Here is a 14,809-nt window from a genome sequence, read left to right on the forward strand (position 1 = left end):
TGTTGCTGGGCACCGTCTTGCGCGGGTATCCCATGGCCGACGCCGACGGTATTGTCTTGCGAGCCGATGGATTGACTTTGCGGTGACATAACAGTACATGGGACAGGACACATACAGTCATGTTGCGCTGCGACGGACGGACTTTAGAGTCTGGTGTCAATGCCTATCTGTACTTATTAAGTACGGAGCACAGTATGCAGCCATACCTTTGAAGGGATTTTCGTGGGGAGGGAGCCGATGACGACGAGAGGCTCTAAATAAAATGGATTGACAATATGCCAAGCTTGCTTGATAATAACTAACATGCCCACCCCAGATGAGGATTTGCTATCAAACCAGGCAATACCAAGACTCCGTCTTTTCCACTTTCCAACGGCAACATCCTTCCCTTGCGATTCCCCGGCGCTTTGACCCGTGACTGTGCGACCAAACCAAGCATCTCAAGGCATTCTCCAGTTTCCGCCGGCGTTTTGTTGGTCTGCCACTTGCGAGCCAGGTGCCAACACGAACTTTGAAGATTCAACTTCTGTTGGGCGGTTTTTGTTTTCCAGCCGAGCCATTCAAGTTTTCTTCTGGACTGCTGTTGGCTTTCATGCAGTTTCTCTTTAGAACTCGATCGATGCCAAGCTCCGTCTGACCGAACACAAAGATCCAGTCATCTTATGCTCAGATCGTGTAGGGCCAGGCGATTTGGGAGATTTTAACCTGGCAGGAGCAGCCAACCTTGCTTCCCGCCGCTCAACTTGGCCACCCCGAACTTCATTCACCTTTTCTGGCTCTTCTCTCGACCTGTTTTCTTTCTTTCTTACCCAAGCCGCCCTGCAATATTTTCTTGCACACGATATTTTTGCGACTCATCATCCACCTTGCAAAATCCCGTTGTCGTGTCTGGTCTTGGACTGCGCTTGCGTGTGCGTCGAAATAGGCATAGACATAGGCATAGATTCGCGGTTGTCGCACAAACCACGTCCGACGTCACATTTGGCGTGGGTGCGTCCAGAAACAAGTCGCCGAAATGCGAATGCACAGCCCCCCTCGATCATCATCCACAACGAGATCTCGGCCGATATTTTGGGTAATTCCCGTAATAATCTTTATTACCGTATTACTCTTCCAGGACGTCATTTACCAAACATGGGCTCTGATATCGCTGAATATGCACTGGCGTGCCAACGCTGCTGATTTTATCCTTTCTGCTGAGCACGACAATTTTGACGTTACTTTTGCGAATTACACCCACGATCAACTTACCGCAGGCGATGGCTATGAGGATATTGTTCCACCCGTGCTGCACCACATTGCCCTGGGCACCAAGAGAGAGGAATGGCGGCCGCAGTGGGAGGAGGCATTGCAGAGCTGTGTCGATTTGCATCCCGGCTGGCAGACACGACTTTGGACAGATGACGATGCCGCTCCCTTTATCGAGGATAAGTTTCCCGAGCTCAAGGAGATGTGGGATAACTATCCCTTCCCGATTGAGCGCATTGACGCCCTGCGATACATGATTTTGTACGAACACGGAGGAGCTATTCTCGACTTGGACGTGCGATGCAGACAAGCCTTGGGACCTCTTCGACGATTTGGCTTTGTCGCGCCAGAGGCTCACCCGACGGGCTTTTCCATTAGTTTTCTCATGGCCGGCCGACATAACCCGTTTATTGGCACCATTCTCGACAACCTGCCGGCCTTTAACAAGCGGTGGTTTGGGCTTCCTTATGCGGCTGTCATGTTCAGCACCGGCGGTCATTTTGCCTCCGTACTGCACACGCTGCAGGCAAACCGAAAAGATTACAAGATCCTCCCCGGTCCTCTTCACAGCCTCAATGGCAGAGTGGTCACGCCTCTTTTCGAACACCTGGGTAGTTCTTCGTGGCACTCGTATGATGCGCAACTCATCACCATGCTCGGCAACGCGCATCTGATGCCCATTTTCTTTGGTGTAGGCATTGCGCTGGCGTTGTTTGTCAGGAGACGCATGATTATTAGGCGCTTACGGTTATCATGATTACATTGTCTTCTTAGCAAGTATTGTTTTCGCTGTACCTTTTTGACCAAACAATAATACCTGGCCTACGCTGGCCGCTGACGTTGGGAGAAGGGGGGAAATCAAGATTTTGGAGGCATATGTGTACATACTTTTAGAAAGGGGACACTTGTCTATATGGATTCCTCACCAGAGATCAATGAATATTCTGCGTAATTGACATGGACGGTGTGTCTAGGCAGTTGGTGCTCGTTCCTGTATTAACACTGGAGGTCTGATCTGGCCTAGATGGATTGGTAGATGGCTAGACGACCGTTGAATATAATATGAAGCATTTTTATCAAAGAAAATTACTGCTAGGTCATTTGATCGGCAAAGGGGAACTCTCCGCCGCTGCAGCGAGATAGTTCAAGTTATATTCCGTTGACAAGTTTTAATCTGCGAAGGGAAGTGACAACACACCCTTGTAGAAACTAAATTGAGTGTCATGGGTATTTAAATGCGTAAATAGATGACCTAAATGAGATTTCTATTCTTATGATGAGAAATGATAGGTCATATGTAGGGTAGAGTGGAGTTGAGTGATTGCAATTGCGTAACCTGTATGAGAGATGGACACAACTGATGATGAAAAGAGGTGGAGATGAATGTAGGTATTTCCTTTGGACTAGTTTAGTTGCCCTGAGGCTTAATAGTAATTGTACTCCCCACAGATCTGTATCTGGAGGATTCAACCGCCATTCTGGGCTCATTCGCAGTTCAGTATCCGAGTTTCATGTCATGGTTGCAGTGGAAGATGTGTTGTTATCAAGGAGGTCCTTAAGATACATAGTTATCGAAGATGTAGCCTGTTTGGTATGAATGGCAGGGTATGAATGCAAAACAGAGGTTATCTAGACTGTTTAGGAAGGACGGAGTGATTTTCTCACTGGGCTTGGGGATTGGAGATGGGTGATTACTCACAATACATTCATGTTAATTCTTGTTTCTGCGTTCCATGTGCGGCCGTAGCTGGGGCCGTGAATGAATGCTTTAAGCACGCATGTATGAATCTGTAGGATCTGTGTATGGCTTCGTGGTATTGTGGAAGTCATATACCCAGCTGGCTGTGCCTTGTGGCTAGTATGTTATTGTGTATACTTGTAATACTCGTCTTGATCAGCCTATTCTCGCCCGTGAAATACCATTATAAATGTAATCTCAGCATATTTCAGTTGACATTTATACTCTAACCTAAGCCCTAAGCAGAACAAAAGACATCAACACAACCCAGATGAATGCACCCAACGCCAACAGCAATCTATTCAACGCCCATTCAACACAACAAGACCTCAGCTCCCAGCCCAAGCAAAATCAAGTCTATACTCTATCACAACGACCCTTCACCCCCCAAGTTTTATCCAAAAATCCCCTTGGCAATCTTCCCAGCCGCATCCTCCGTCCCAGAAAACTGCCCCAAAACGTCCTTCAACCGCCCCTGAATAGCATCAATCGCCCCGTTAATCTCGCCCCCCGCACTATTCAGCCGATTAATCTGGTCCCCGAGATTGAACTGTCCTGCCACCACGCCGGCGGACGCATCGCTCGTAACCTGCGCGATCTGCTGGAGCACGGCGCGCAGATCCCCGACCCGCTGGTTGAATTCGGCGACTTGGGCCTGGTTGATGGATATTTGGCGCGCGTCAATGATGGGTGTGGCGGCAGCAGTGGCCAGGAGGGCGAGGAGGACGGTTTGGAGATACATGGTTTGAGATGGGATTTTGTAAAATTGCTTTCCGTTCTGTTCTTTGGTGTCTGTTTGACTGAGGATTCGCTGGGGATGAGATCTATATAAGTACTTTATAGGTGATATCGTGAGCTTGGGGTTATTTTTAACATTGAGTGCTCGTGTCAGCGCTACGGGGAGGCGCAGTTGGATTCCATGTTGTGGCCATTTAGCCGGTTGTTGGGCGGTTTGATGTCAATGAGAGTGAGAACTATAGGTGGGATATTTGAAAATATTAGAGGCCTGGGCTTATTAAGGGGTTTGTGGTGAGATTTGAATGTGTTTCACTAACTCTTTTCATGGTTTGGATGACACGAGGAGGGGAATACATAGTATCCGTGTTTTTACTGGCTCAGCCTTAATGAGACGCTTATGCCAGGTTGGAATTGTGGCTTACTTGCGCGGGTAAATGATGAATAAGCTTCAAAATTGGCTTATATTCGGCCATTTTTGGTATACGTGAAATGAGTTCCTCTGTCGGCGTTGACGGAAGTGTTTGTCGGGCAGATTGTAAGTGCCTGAGTCTTACGCTGACGTGATGGCGTTGGGAGAAGTCGGTTGTGTCACGGCGTGTCGTTGCCAGGTGTATTTGATAGATAATGTTTCGTAGGTACTCAAACGTCAGGTAGATATACTTGTGAAGAAGAAGGGTGATTGAGAATTGTGAGGAAACTAAACGCAGGAGAGCATGGGGACTCTTCGTGTGAATGATACAACCCACCAGGCATCAGCGAAAACAAACAGTCCTTGTATTAGCGGTATGACTATCAGAGTGACGCGAATGACGTGGCTATGGGCAAGGTAATGCGCTTCATAAGCGGCCTGGATAACATTTCACGGAGTTGGCACATGTCTACAGGTTCCTCACAACGCAGACCATTTTAACAATATGAGCGTGCCCTAGAACTGGTGTAGAACACTTGACAGACAAATTAACTCCACCGCGAGCAGATCCAATCTTTGCGTCTGTATATTCGCCAAACACCCCGTATCACCCGTATACACCTCGGACTGCGCCAGGGAAAACGACACCGGCTGTTCGTAACGTGTAACAGCCTTGAGGGGAAGCTGCAGAGCGTGGTGTAGTGGGAGTGTAGAAGACCAAGATGAGAATACTATCTGCTTTGAGCCCGTGGTCAACGCAAGTTGCTGTCGATCGAACTCATGTAAGATGGGTAGGGTAATTCTTGGTTGGAAGTGGCGCCCAATACCACTTATGACCCGTGAAGTAAAACATTACATCCCCGTTGCTCTATGTCGGTGATCGAAATGTTTCGAGACTAGATCTCGGGCTAAGAAGAGTACTGATTCTGGAAACTGGACATCGTTGCTGAGGATCTTTTCGCGTATCCGATCCGGGTTTGGGTCGTAAAACGGAGGCAACCCGGTTAGCATTTTGTCGATGAAAATACCTAATGTCTACAAATCTCCTGCTTTCGATTCAGTTTAATCAGTGAGCAGCACCTCTGAGGCTGGATATTCTATTGTGTCCCGAATACTATAATGCTTCTTGGGTCGTCCCTTTCTACGCCGTTATGTCTAATGCCCCTCTTTGGTTCTAAGTTCTGCCTTATTAAGTGTATGCCGTAATGTCCGGCCTCAGCATTGGGAAGAAACAATCGCAACACGTACAGGATAACATGCCCGGTAGCGTCGAGAAGCACATTCCTAGGCTAGCCCAGACACACATTGGAATTCCTGATATCTGGGTCGAGGCCTCAGAGATAAAAATAAATGAGCAACTCGCCAGCGAATGTATTCCAGCGTCTTTTGCCCGGCCAAAGAGGATGCCTCGCGGTTCCTGCGTAACATTCCAGATACGGTTCACTTTTCTCGATGATGACGATGGTGTAGGGGAGGTTACATTTATAACACCGGCCTATATATTGGACCCAGATCCTATGGTTATGCTCTGTGGCATTGCGTTTCTCTCTGCAGTCCTCCTTTATGGACAGATCGGCCGGTTCGTGAAGAGTAACGGATAAGATGCCTGGCTTGGCTATTGAAGCGGCCGGAACGGCATTGCCCTCACCTTTAGGATAATCTCAATAAGTGTATGAAGAGGAAAAATCCATTAACTTGACTTCCATCTGGAGTCATTTCCAGCGGCAGAGATTTGCTGCTGTATAGGGGCTAGCTGACATGAAATAGTTGCGGGTTTGACGATATCGAGTCTTTGAACGCCTCGCGACGAAGTGGACATGGATCATCCAAAGTCCTGCTAGGATCTTCCATCCGTCGTACAACCCCACATACTTGTTCCTTCTTATATATACGGGCATATTTGAGCTCTCTATTCTTTCTGCTTGAAATGTGGCATGCACTCTCGAGTGGTACAATAATATCCCCTAGCATGGCTGATGAAGGCTCCTGCTCCTACTACGCCGTAGACGTATGGACGTAGTGCAACATTGGTACTCGAACAAGTTGGATCCCTGTATTTCGGCGTCCTATTTAATGCCTGATGGTCGTAAACTACCACAGCCAAGATAAACATCACTGACGAGGCGAGAGTCGTTACTGGCACGCATTCCACAATGGGCGTGTGGTGTAGTGATATTGATGTGACTGACTCTAGTATTGACTAGGAAGCTTGTTTACCGGACGATGCCGTCAACCCAGCCAGGAAAAGCGAGGGGGAACTTACGCGTGTGTTGCATGGCCAAGTTGATGGCATGAACACGATGTGGCTCAGTGAAGGCATATCTGCAACACGGTATGCCGGTGATTATGCAGTGCAACTCTTATGCGCTTCTGGTTCCAACTTGACGACGTAAAGGGGGTGAAAATGCCCAATCACAATGAGGGCAAGTGACACCTGTTGGCAACTTGTCGGTGATGATGAAATTCCGTAGTCAATGCGACTGGAGACTGCAGCCAATGGTGGAGTTTGGCGCTAGGCTAGATAGTGGTTCGTGTGCCAAATATATCACACCCTGTCACACTAGACGTCGAACTGGCCAAAGAGGTTTCGTTGCGCCTTGCCAAGCGGGGTCAAATGCGTCAAAAGCATCAAAATGCATCGGAGGAAGTCAAATTTGATGTTACTCATCCCCTTCCCTTCAGCGTGGCATTGTGGTCGGGGGTCGGTTCTGGAAATTGTTCTAAATCAGGGCCTGGCGATCGACACTAGCGGCTGCTTCCACATTCATCTTTCTGCTCCATTGTTAACCACTCGACCTTGACCTTGACAGGGAGGATATTCTAGCGTGAGGGGAAGGAAAGTTTTGCAGTCATGATTCGATGGTGTCGCATCAATGTCCCGTGAAAAAGAGGAGTTGGGAGCATATCGGCCTGCTCTTTTACATTTCTAGGCATTCGACCGATGATGGATTCGTTGAAAGCATGGATTCGACTTGGGCAAGCAAAAGTGTTGGCATGACGTTGGAAATTGCCACTTATTATGGCGGCCACAGCTGTTAGAGCCATGCCAGCCAGAGATGCAAGTGCTTTGACGGCCACAAACACGCCACCTTGCACTATTGCTGGATAGCAAACAAATCATGGCTGAATGTTGGTGAAGTGGAGGTGCGCGAAACGTGAGGCGTGACCTGTGGTTGATGGCCAGATCAATGAGCTGCCATCTAGCTTGCGTAGCTGAAAAAAGTACTGGGTACAGACCAAAGGTGGCGACGGATTGCGAAACATTTCAATCAAAATGTTGTGCCATGCTCAACTGTTGGTAGCGATGCCAACGGGCATTCCAGGGGTTGAATGATCAATGATAAGTTGGCGCTAGATGTTTATTTGTTGACGCTGATGAAATGCAGATGGATGCAGAGAGATGCACATGTACGGAGCAGTAATATTTTGCTTTCAATGTTCGGGGTTCCATCTCCCTGTGTACACCTCAATCGAGCCAATGAAGTGATGGGCTTTGTGTGATTGCAGCATTCCACCAGCACAAGACCGCCAACCGTCGGCGAGGCGCCAGATCTCTCCCCAAGGATCCACCATCAAGCTTGATTTTGGACATCCAAGTCCCACCAGGCAGCTTGAAGCGCTCCTTCAGGGCCCCATCGGCCCCCTTTAGGTTTCTCTAGGTAACATCCGTCCCCTGTCCCCGTAAGCGCCACCGCTGAAGCACCTGCTGCTTGCTGCTAGTTTCAGCTGTTCAGTTGCCTCCTTTGGCGCATTGTTTGCTCATCATTCAATGAGGCAATGATTGTTGGGTCCCGACATGGACTCAATGGCATTGACCAGACCAGACACCTCCAGTCAGTCAGACCTCCTCAGGAGCATCCACCACTTCGGCCCCTTCCCTCAAATAATAATACCTGACACCATTGCACCGCCGCTTCGCCTCGACTCAGTCCACGTCCACACCTACTGTCGCCTCATAATTCTTCTTTTCCACTTGCATTCTTGCTTCATCCATTAGCAGCACGTATCCAAATCTACCCCCGACCGTCACATCTCGCTTGGCCCAAGATTCATTACGTTTCCGCATGATTGTCGCCAACACCACCGCACTGCTGGTCGTCACTGTCAGCTTGTGCCATGCACGAACCCGCCATGGCAGAGCAGCGGCGATCTAGCATCGAGAAGACGCCCATTCATATTCCATCCGATTCAGACGCCTTCCATCGACTTCCCGATGAGATTATCGAGCAGTACGTCCTGCTTTTACCCCATGCACGCCATATTCGTCGCTGTACGGCTCGTGGATTTGCTCACAATGCCCTAGAATTCTTCTCGCTGCCGAACCCAACGATTTCGCTTCCTTGATTCTCCTCAACACAAAATGGAGAGCAACGTCACAGCGCTCATACCTGTATACTCATCATTTAGCACAGTGTCCCTCGTATGCAACCTCGCATTCCCAAGTCCCTCCCGCTGACGACGAGAACTTGCCGCTACTTCGCCGCCTTTTCGCCCGAGAAGTCAAACGGAACCTGTTCGAAGCTTACTTACGCCCCAAACAGACGCTGGTTAAGCTCGTGTCCAACTCAATCAGCTCATCGTCATGCCCTGGCGGAGAAGGAATGCAATTTGGCTCGTCGCCCAAGGGTCGACACGTTTTGGCGTACAACTCGGCGAGGATATACGTGATCGATGTCGGCAGTCCCACCGTCAGCGTTAAAAGAGAGTTCAAAATACAACGCCGACCCGCCTCAGCATGCATCACCGACGAGGCCGACACTCTGGCTGTGTTGTCCAGCGAGATGCAAGTCGATATTTACGACTTGACCAAGTCACCGCCCGAACGGAAGCACTCACTGATTTTGGACAACAAGCCACAAACTATTGCGATATCAGCGTGCGGTGCTGTTCTTGCTGCGGCATACGACGGAGGAATCGAAGTATCCTCGCTGAAATCTTCTGGTCTCTCGACAGAGAAGAGGGCTGTGAAGTGCGACGCTGTGGACGCGTTGGCTTTCTCACTCGACGGGACTCAGATATTGGGCACCACAGTACACTCCTCTCCGCCGTGTACCGTCGTTCTGACGGCCCCATACTATGATCCCGGCAGTCAAATGTTGGAAGAAAACCTGGGTGCCATGTGGACGACGTCGATTCTTTTCCCGAACACGAGTCGTGACTGTAGCCATGCCATATGGCTGCCCGATGGCGATCATGGAGAACCCGAGTGGACCTTTACCTATGATCGCAGCTTCGAAACTTTTCGTGCCGTCAGGCTTGACGATCTTCGCAATGGCACTACATACTTCACCGGCCCCATACCAAATGCCAAGTCACAAACGAAGCTACTGCCATGTACCCTGCCCGCCACATCTTCCCAGGGAGAGCTTGTCTCGGCAGGTTTCCAGGGGAAAGAGGTTTGGATTTATGGTATCCCCGAAGACTTGGACGCCATACCAGAGGCACCACCAGCAAGTCAAGACTCGTCATCAAATTCGAATTTGTCGGGATTAGGCAGGCACAACAGTACCCAGAGTAGCTTGTCTCGTCGCACTTCGACAAGAGGACAGGATGGTGCCGAGACTGAGCGTGTCCCTCAATGGCAAATTCTTTGTGACAAGCTACGGAACAATCTCGTTGCTGGTTTCAAGGTTGCCGAGTTTGGTGGCGTTGGGAGTGTCAAGTGGGTTGGAAACTTTGGAGAGCATTCTCTGCATGAACGCCTTGTGGTGACTGCTACTGGTGTCATGGGCCCAAGGCTGGTAACGGAAGAGGAAGATATTGACTTTGTTGATGGCGGCCGTATCGCTTTGCTGGACTTTGATTACGGTCTTGCGAATGGACAAAACACGGAGATTACCATCGAAGTGGGAACGGATAATGCAGAGCCTTTGGCAGAGCAACGACGAGATTTGGAGACAGAGGTAGCCATTGTTCGACGAAGAACCGTTGCGCAAAAGAGAGGAGGCAGTGCTGCCCTTCTCAGGGCGGCAACAACAGCAAATTCAAGGGACCCTCTCCCTCCTCTCGCCCAGACAGTTGATGCGGAAATCGAGAACGACGATGACGACCCGCTGGCCCCCAGGACAATAGGACAACACCCCATCAACCGCCGAACGGCAGCGCCAACCACGCAAGCGGAGGAAGAGTTTGCATCTATCGAAGAGCAAGAGGCCCTCGATGCGCCTTATGCACACGCTAGTCCACGATCCGGGACAACTCTTCGTCGCGCGGCCACGGCTGCGGCCGTGAACAGACGACTGAATCCTCGGACAGCGGACGGCCGTCCAATTGAGTATCGTCGGGCAGACGGTCGCGCTGAGCATCCTCATGAAAGCGATGCTGACAACTGGGTGCCTCCTCCCCCTCCGTACCAAAAGGAAGATCCAGGTGATATGCCGGCCTTTATGCGTGGACAATCAGTGGCACCCTTGTCGGGTGTAGACTACACCCCTCCTGCCGCAGGCACATCTACCAACGAAGTTCTAAATAACTCGTTGATGTTGGCCCTGGAGCAATCAGCAAAGCTGGAGCGTAGCGGGACACAGTACAGGCAGGCTCATCAACACACAAGCAGTGAGGCTGCTGATGTCAACAGATTGAGGGTGGTTGATATCCCTCGTCCGAGATCTACGCCATCTGTTCAATCGGTTCCAAACGATGATATTTACGACGTTTCGCCGCAAGCTTCTCCTCGCTTGTCATCAGCACAACTGAGCGAGTCCGCGGTGCCGCAAGACCAAACAGTTTCTTCTACTGCATCCCGCGGAAACGCCTCAGCAGCGGCATCATTCGACACTGCTCCATCACAGCAATGGGTCGAGCTTTCTCAGCACTCTTCGGCAGCTGCTCCGTTGAGCCCTGGTTCCAGCACCGGACCTGGGGCTCGGCCTGGAGCACCCATGCTCGAATTGCATATTCCCTCGTCACCACTGAATGTGATTGGTACCACGGAGGCAGAGCCTGCGATTAGGCGTCTATCTAATGTCCAGACGTGGCCCAAACAATTTCAGCCAGGCACAGCGTCGAGTGCCGGTCCATCGCAACCGCAATTTCATGGCTATCCTCATACCGCTCCACCTTTGAACGTCACATCGAATGATTTGGCAGCGGCCACGCTTCCTCCTGCTCCTAGTTCTAATCAAATTGCGAGCCTGAACAAGAGAATAAGTCAGGGCCACCCTCGCCGGCTGTCTGGCAATGTTCTAAATCCGCAGCTCTGGATTGACCGGGGGCGGAGCATGACTGAGCCGTTTGACTCGCCGCAGGGACAGCTCGCTGGCCATGGTGAGCAACGATTCCAAGACGCAGATTTCGATCGCCCCCTCATCATCAGTACGCCGACGGGAGTGTCTGGATCTCACGACCCGCCGGAGAGACGAGGGTCCATGGTGCGGTCGGAGACTCCCATCCTTGCACCAATTCCACGACGGCCACGAGCCGCCAACTATTCGAGAACGGGAGGAACTGCGCAGCAACTAGAAAACATTTACAACAATCAGCCTGCCCCAGCGCCATTGCCTCCTCACATGCGTTCAAATGTCAATGCTCTGCCCATGTGGATGAGAACCCCATCGAATTCCTCGCGCAGGACGCCTAACGGGGTCAACAGACGGCGAAGCCGTGCGGAGCGAAGTGCAGCAAAGAACATGAAGGACGCAAAGAAGAGGGGGTGGATGCCGAAGAAGAAGACGAAGCCGACGGAGACTGCTTCAGACACTGCAGGGTGGGTGGATGTGCCGACGCCATCGAAGCCCAAGGAAAGCAAATGTGTCATTATGTGATTGACACCGGCAGCATATCTTATTGAGCGAGTTTTGATTGGTCTTGGCCATTTACACTAATTTTTCTTTTGTATGAGTAACGCGAGTAAATGGGCAAGGCGATGGAGGTCAGAGGGGCTTAAAATGTTGGTCTTGGAAAGGCTGAGATTCACATCTCACGGCGTGGCATCATTCGTTACAAGGGCTTAAATGTGAACCACATCGAGTGGTTGTTTTGGATATCGTTGCATTAGCGTCTATATTGCTGGTGGTAGTATTATGCATAGCCTATCGTTTATATTCACGACAAGAAGCTTACCATCTGTCATGCACCAAACTTTGTCAATTGCGGTTGCTCTGGATGAACGTGTGAGCCCTTCTAAAGCCAGACGTCTCTCAAGCTTGTTATAGATGCATTGTGTTGGTTGAGTTCGGTCTGCTTACACCGCAACTAACATGGTCATGGTTTGATTGCCAATACGTAAGCAACGTCAACCAAATGACTCACTCAGAGACGACACCGAAGCCCAGTGCCTTTCATCAACCAACATGTGCAGCAGTACATTCCGCATCAAACGCCAGAACAACCTCAGAATGGAGCCCACGTCAACTTCAGGCTTAGAATTACAAGAAACACAAACCGCCAGCCCGGACCCCAACACAGCAGAGCAGCCTCCTACAACTCAAGACCAATACCCCACCGGTCTGCGGTTCATCTTCCTCACCATCGGCCTCATCCTCAGCATCTTCCTCGCTGCCCTCGACTCCTCCATTCTATCTACTGCCATCCCCCGAATCACGGACCACTTTGGCACGGTCAAAGATGTAGGCTGGTACAGCGCCGGGTACACCATCTCCAACGCTGCCTTTGGATCAACATGGGGCAGATCGGTGGGTTGATCCTCTGCATCTCTGAGTCTGCCCTCGCTAACCAATTAGTATAAATTCTTCCCTCTGATGGCCACCTTTTCAACGGCCATTGCCATCTTTGAAGCTGGAAATGTCATCTGTGCTTTGGCGCGGAACAGTGCCACCCTGATACTGGGGAGGATGGTGGCAGGCGTGGGGGGAGGCGGCATCATGACGGGGTGCTTCATCGTTATTGCGCTGAGTGTTAAGCCTGCCCTTCGAGCGGCCTACATGGGTGTTTTGGGCGTGACGTTTGGGACGGCGAGCGTGACTGGGCCGTTACTCGGTGGGTTTTTGACGGATGGGCCTGGGTGGAGGTGGTGTTTCTGGTGAGTTTCTTGGTGTTGATGGCTCGGATGCCTCTTTACACTGGCTTACATGGGCTTTGTAGGGTGAGTTTGCCGATTGGTGTTCTGGCGGGAGTGTTAGTTGGGGTGACGTTTAAGACGCCCTTTGCTGCGCGGCCTGTGTCATGTGCTGTGAGGGAGAAGCTCTTTTCGTTGGATCTTCTGGGTGCTTGTATGGTGATGGGTTCGTCTGTCCTCTCCTGACTTTGCTTCGTAGCTAACCTCTTCAGGATCAATGTCGTGCTTTACCCTTGCTATGCAACGAGCTGCTATACCATCGCAATGGCACTCACCCCGGGTAATCATACCGCTGTGCTCCTCCGTCATTCTCCTCGTTCTCTTCATCCTCAACGAACGAGTTATGGGTGTCCGCGCCATGATCCAGACACACCTCCTCAAAAGACGCAACATCTCCCTCAACCTCATCTACCAATTCTTCCTCGGCGGCCTCTTCTTCCCACTAACATACACGCTGCCCATCCAATTCCAATCCGTGGGCAACTCCTCCGCCACCCAATCCGGCATCCGTCTCATCCCCCTTATCCTAGGCGTATCCATCTTCACAATGGTGGCCAACGGCCTGCTCACCTTCTCGCGCCGCTTCACCACGCCGTTCCTACTCCTCGGCGCAGCGGCGGGCACCCTCGGCGCGGGACTCGTGCACACTCTCGGCGCGGAGGCTGGCACAGCCCCCTGGATAGGGTACGAGCTGCTGGTAGGGTTCGGCGTCGGGATTGCGCTGCAGGTGCCGATGATTGCGAACCAGGCTGCCGTGGGGGTGGAGGACATGGCGGCGATAACGTCGCTGACGCTGTTTGTGGAGAATGTCGGGGCGGCGGTGTTTATTGCGTCGACGGAGGCGGCGTTTACGAATGGTCTTGTTAGGGGGCTGGAGAGGGATGTGCCGTGGTTGGGGGCGGAGATGGTGATTGATACGGGGGCGACGAGGATTCGGGAGGTGTTTGGGGGGGATGAGAGGGGGCTGGAGGGGGTTTTGAGGTCGTATTTGGGGGGGTGTCGGGATGGGCAGTTGGTGCCGATTTCGTGTGGTGCGGCGGCGGTGGTGGTGAGTTTGTGTGTTGTTGGGAGGGGGTTTGGGAAGGAGGTGAGGAAGAGGGTGTGATAGTTTGTTGGCAATGGGATATTCTGTCAGTTTCGTGGGTTGAGATTTGGTTATAAGATGGGTGATATTGGAAACTCTTCTGGTGGTGCAGGTAGTTGCTCGAGTTTTGTGAGAGTTGAGATATCGTCATCGAAGACAAGTTGACATACTGAAGGGTCTTCCGGAGATTTAATCAGTTGCTTCCGGGATGGGCTTGGCAGAGTCTCACATCTATTCGTGGAATCTGGTTGACTGGTTGGGCTGTGGCTGTGAACAACTCTACTGTTATATATGACTAGCTAACGCTGAACACTTGGACAGCTAGAAAGGCAACTTTGGAACGGAAGTACTGCAACGGAATTCAAATAGACTCACTTGGAGAAAGACCAGAAGAGACTAAGCCAGCCTTAACCATGAAATCATTGTATGGTATGACCATTCGACTAGCAGCATGCACTGATACAAAGGAATGTGGTGAGACTGCTCTTAGTTGATGCTTCGAAATTGTAGTTCTTGCGGCTGGCTCTTCGGGCTATGTCAGAGGACATGACTTAGACTATTTTTCTGCATTAACAG

The 14,809-nt window shown here is 50.9% G+C and overlaps 5 protein-coding genes across 5 annotated transcripts; 3 read left to right on the forward strand and 2 right to left on the reverse strand.

The window, feature by feature from the left end:
• Nucleotides 1-1,015: 1,015 nt before the first annotated feature.
• VFPPC_12721 (glycosyl transferase) lies at nucleotides 1,016-2,005 on the forward strand (the record flags this gene model as incomplete). Its single annotated transcript, XM_018290498.1, has 1 exon — nucleotides 1,016-2,005. The coding sequence occupies one exon, from the start codon at nucleotides 1,016-1,018 to the stop codon at nucleotides 2,003-2,005; it is 990 nt and encodes a 329-aa protein (XP_018148257.1).
• Nucleotides 2,006-3,380: 1,375 nt separating this feature from the next.
• On the reverse strand, nucleotides 3,381-3,728 carry VFPPC_12722 (hypothetical protein; the record flags this gene model as incomplete). Its single annotated transcript, XM_018290499.1, has 1 exon — nucleotides 3,381-3,728. One exon carries the CDS (start codon nucleotides 3,726-3,728, stop codon nucleotides 3,381-3,383), a length of 348 nt encoding a protein of 115 aa, XP_018148258.1.
• Nucleotides 3,729-7,705: 3,977 nt separating this feature from the next.
• VFPPC_17424 (hypothetical protein) lies at nucleotides 7,706-8,199 on the reverse strand (the record flags this gene model as incomplete). Its single annotated transcript, XM_022429134.1, has 2 exons — nucleotides 7,706-7,849; nucleotides 8,086-8,199. 2 exons carry the CDS (start codon nucleotides 8,197-8,199, stop codon nucleotides 7,706-7,708), a joined length of 258 nt encoding a protein of 85 aa, XP_022285849.1.
• Nucleotides 8,200-8,264: 65 nt separating this feature from the next.
• VFPPC_00211 (F-box domain-containing protein) lies at nucleotides 8,265-11,896 on the forward strand (the record flags this gene model as incomplete). The annotated part of the gene is made up of 2 exons (XM_018280283.1): nucleotides 8,265-8,362; nucleotides 8,437-11,896. 2 exons carry the CDS (start codon nucleotides 8,265-8,267, stop codon nucleotides 11,894-11,896), a joined length of 3,558 nt encoding a protein of 1,185 aa, XP_018148259.1.
• A 573-nt stretch (nucleotides 11,897-12,469) lies between these two features.
• On the forward strand, nucleotides 12,470-14,254 carry VFPPC_12723 (MFS gliotoxin efflux transporter GliA; the record flags this gene model as incomplete). The annotated part of the gene is made up of 4 exons (XM_018290500.1): nucleotides 12,470-12,766; nucleotides 12,815-13,113; nucleotides 13,176-13,315; nucleotides 13,362-14,254. 4 exons carry the CDS (start codon nucleotides 12,470-12,472, stop codon nucleotides 14,252-14,254), a joined length of 1,629 nt encoding a protein of 542 aa, XP_018148260.1.
• Between the last annotated feature and the right edge of the window lie 555 nt (nucleotides 14,255-14,809).

The sequence above is a fragment of the Pochonia chlamydosporia genome, chromosome 1 (genome assembly GCF_001653235.2).
Source record: "Pochonia chlamydosporia 170 chromosome 1, whole genome shotgun sequence".
Taxonomy (NCBI): domain Eukaryota; kingdom Fungi; phylum Ascomycota; class Sordariomycetes; order Hypocreales; family Clavicipitaceae; genus Pochonia; species Pochonia chlamydosporia.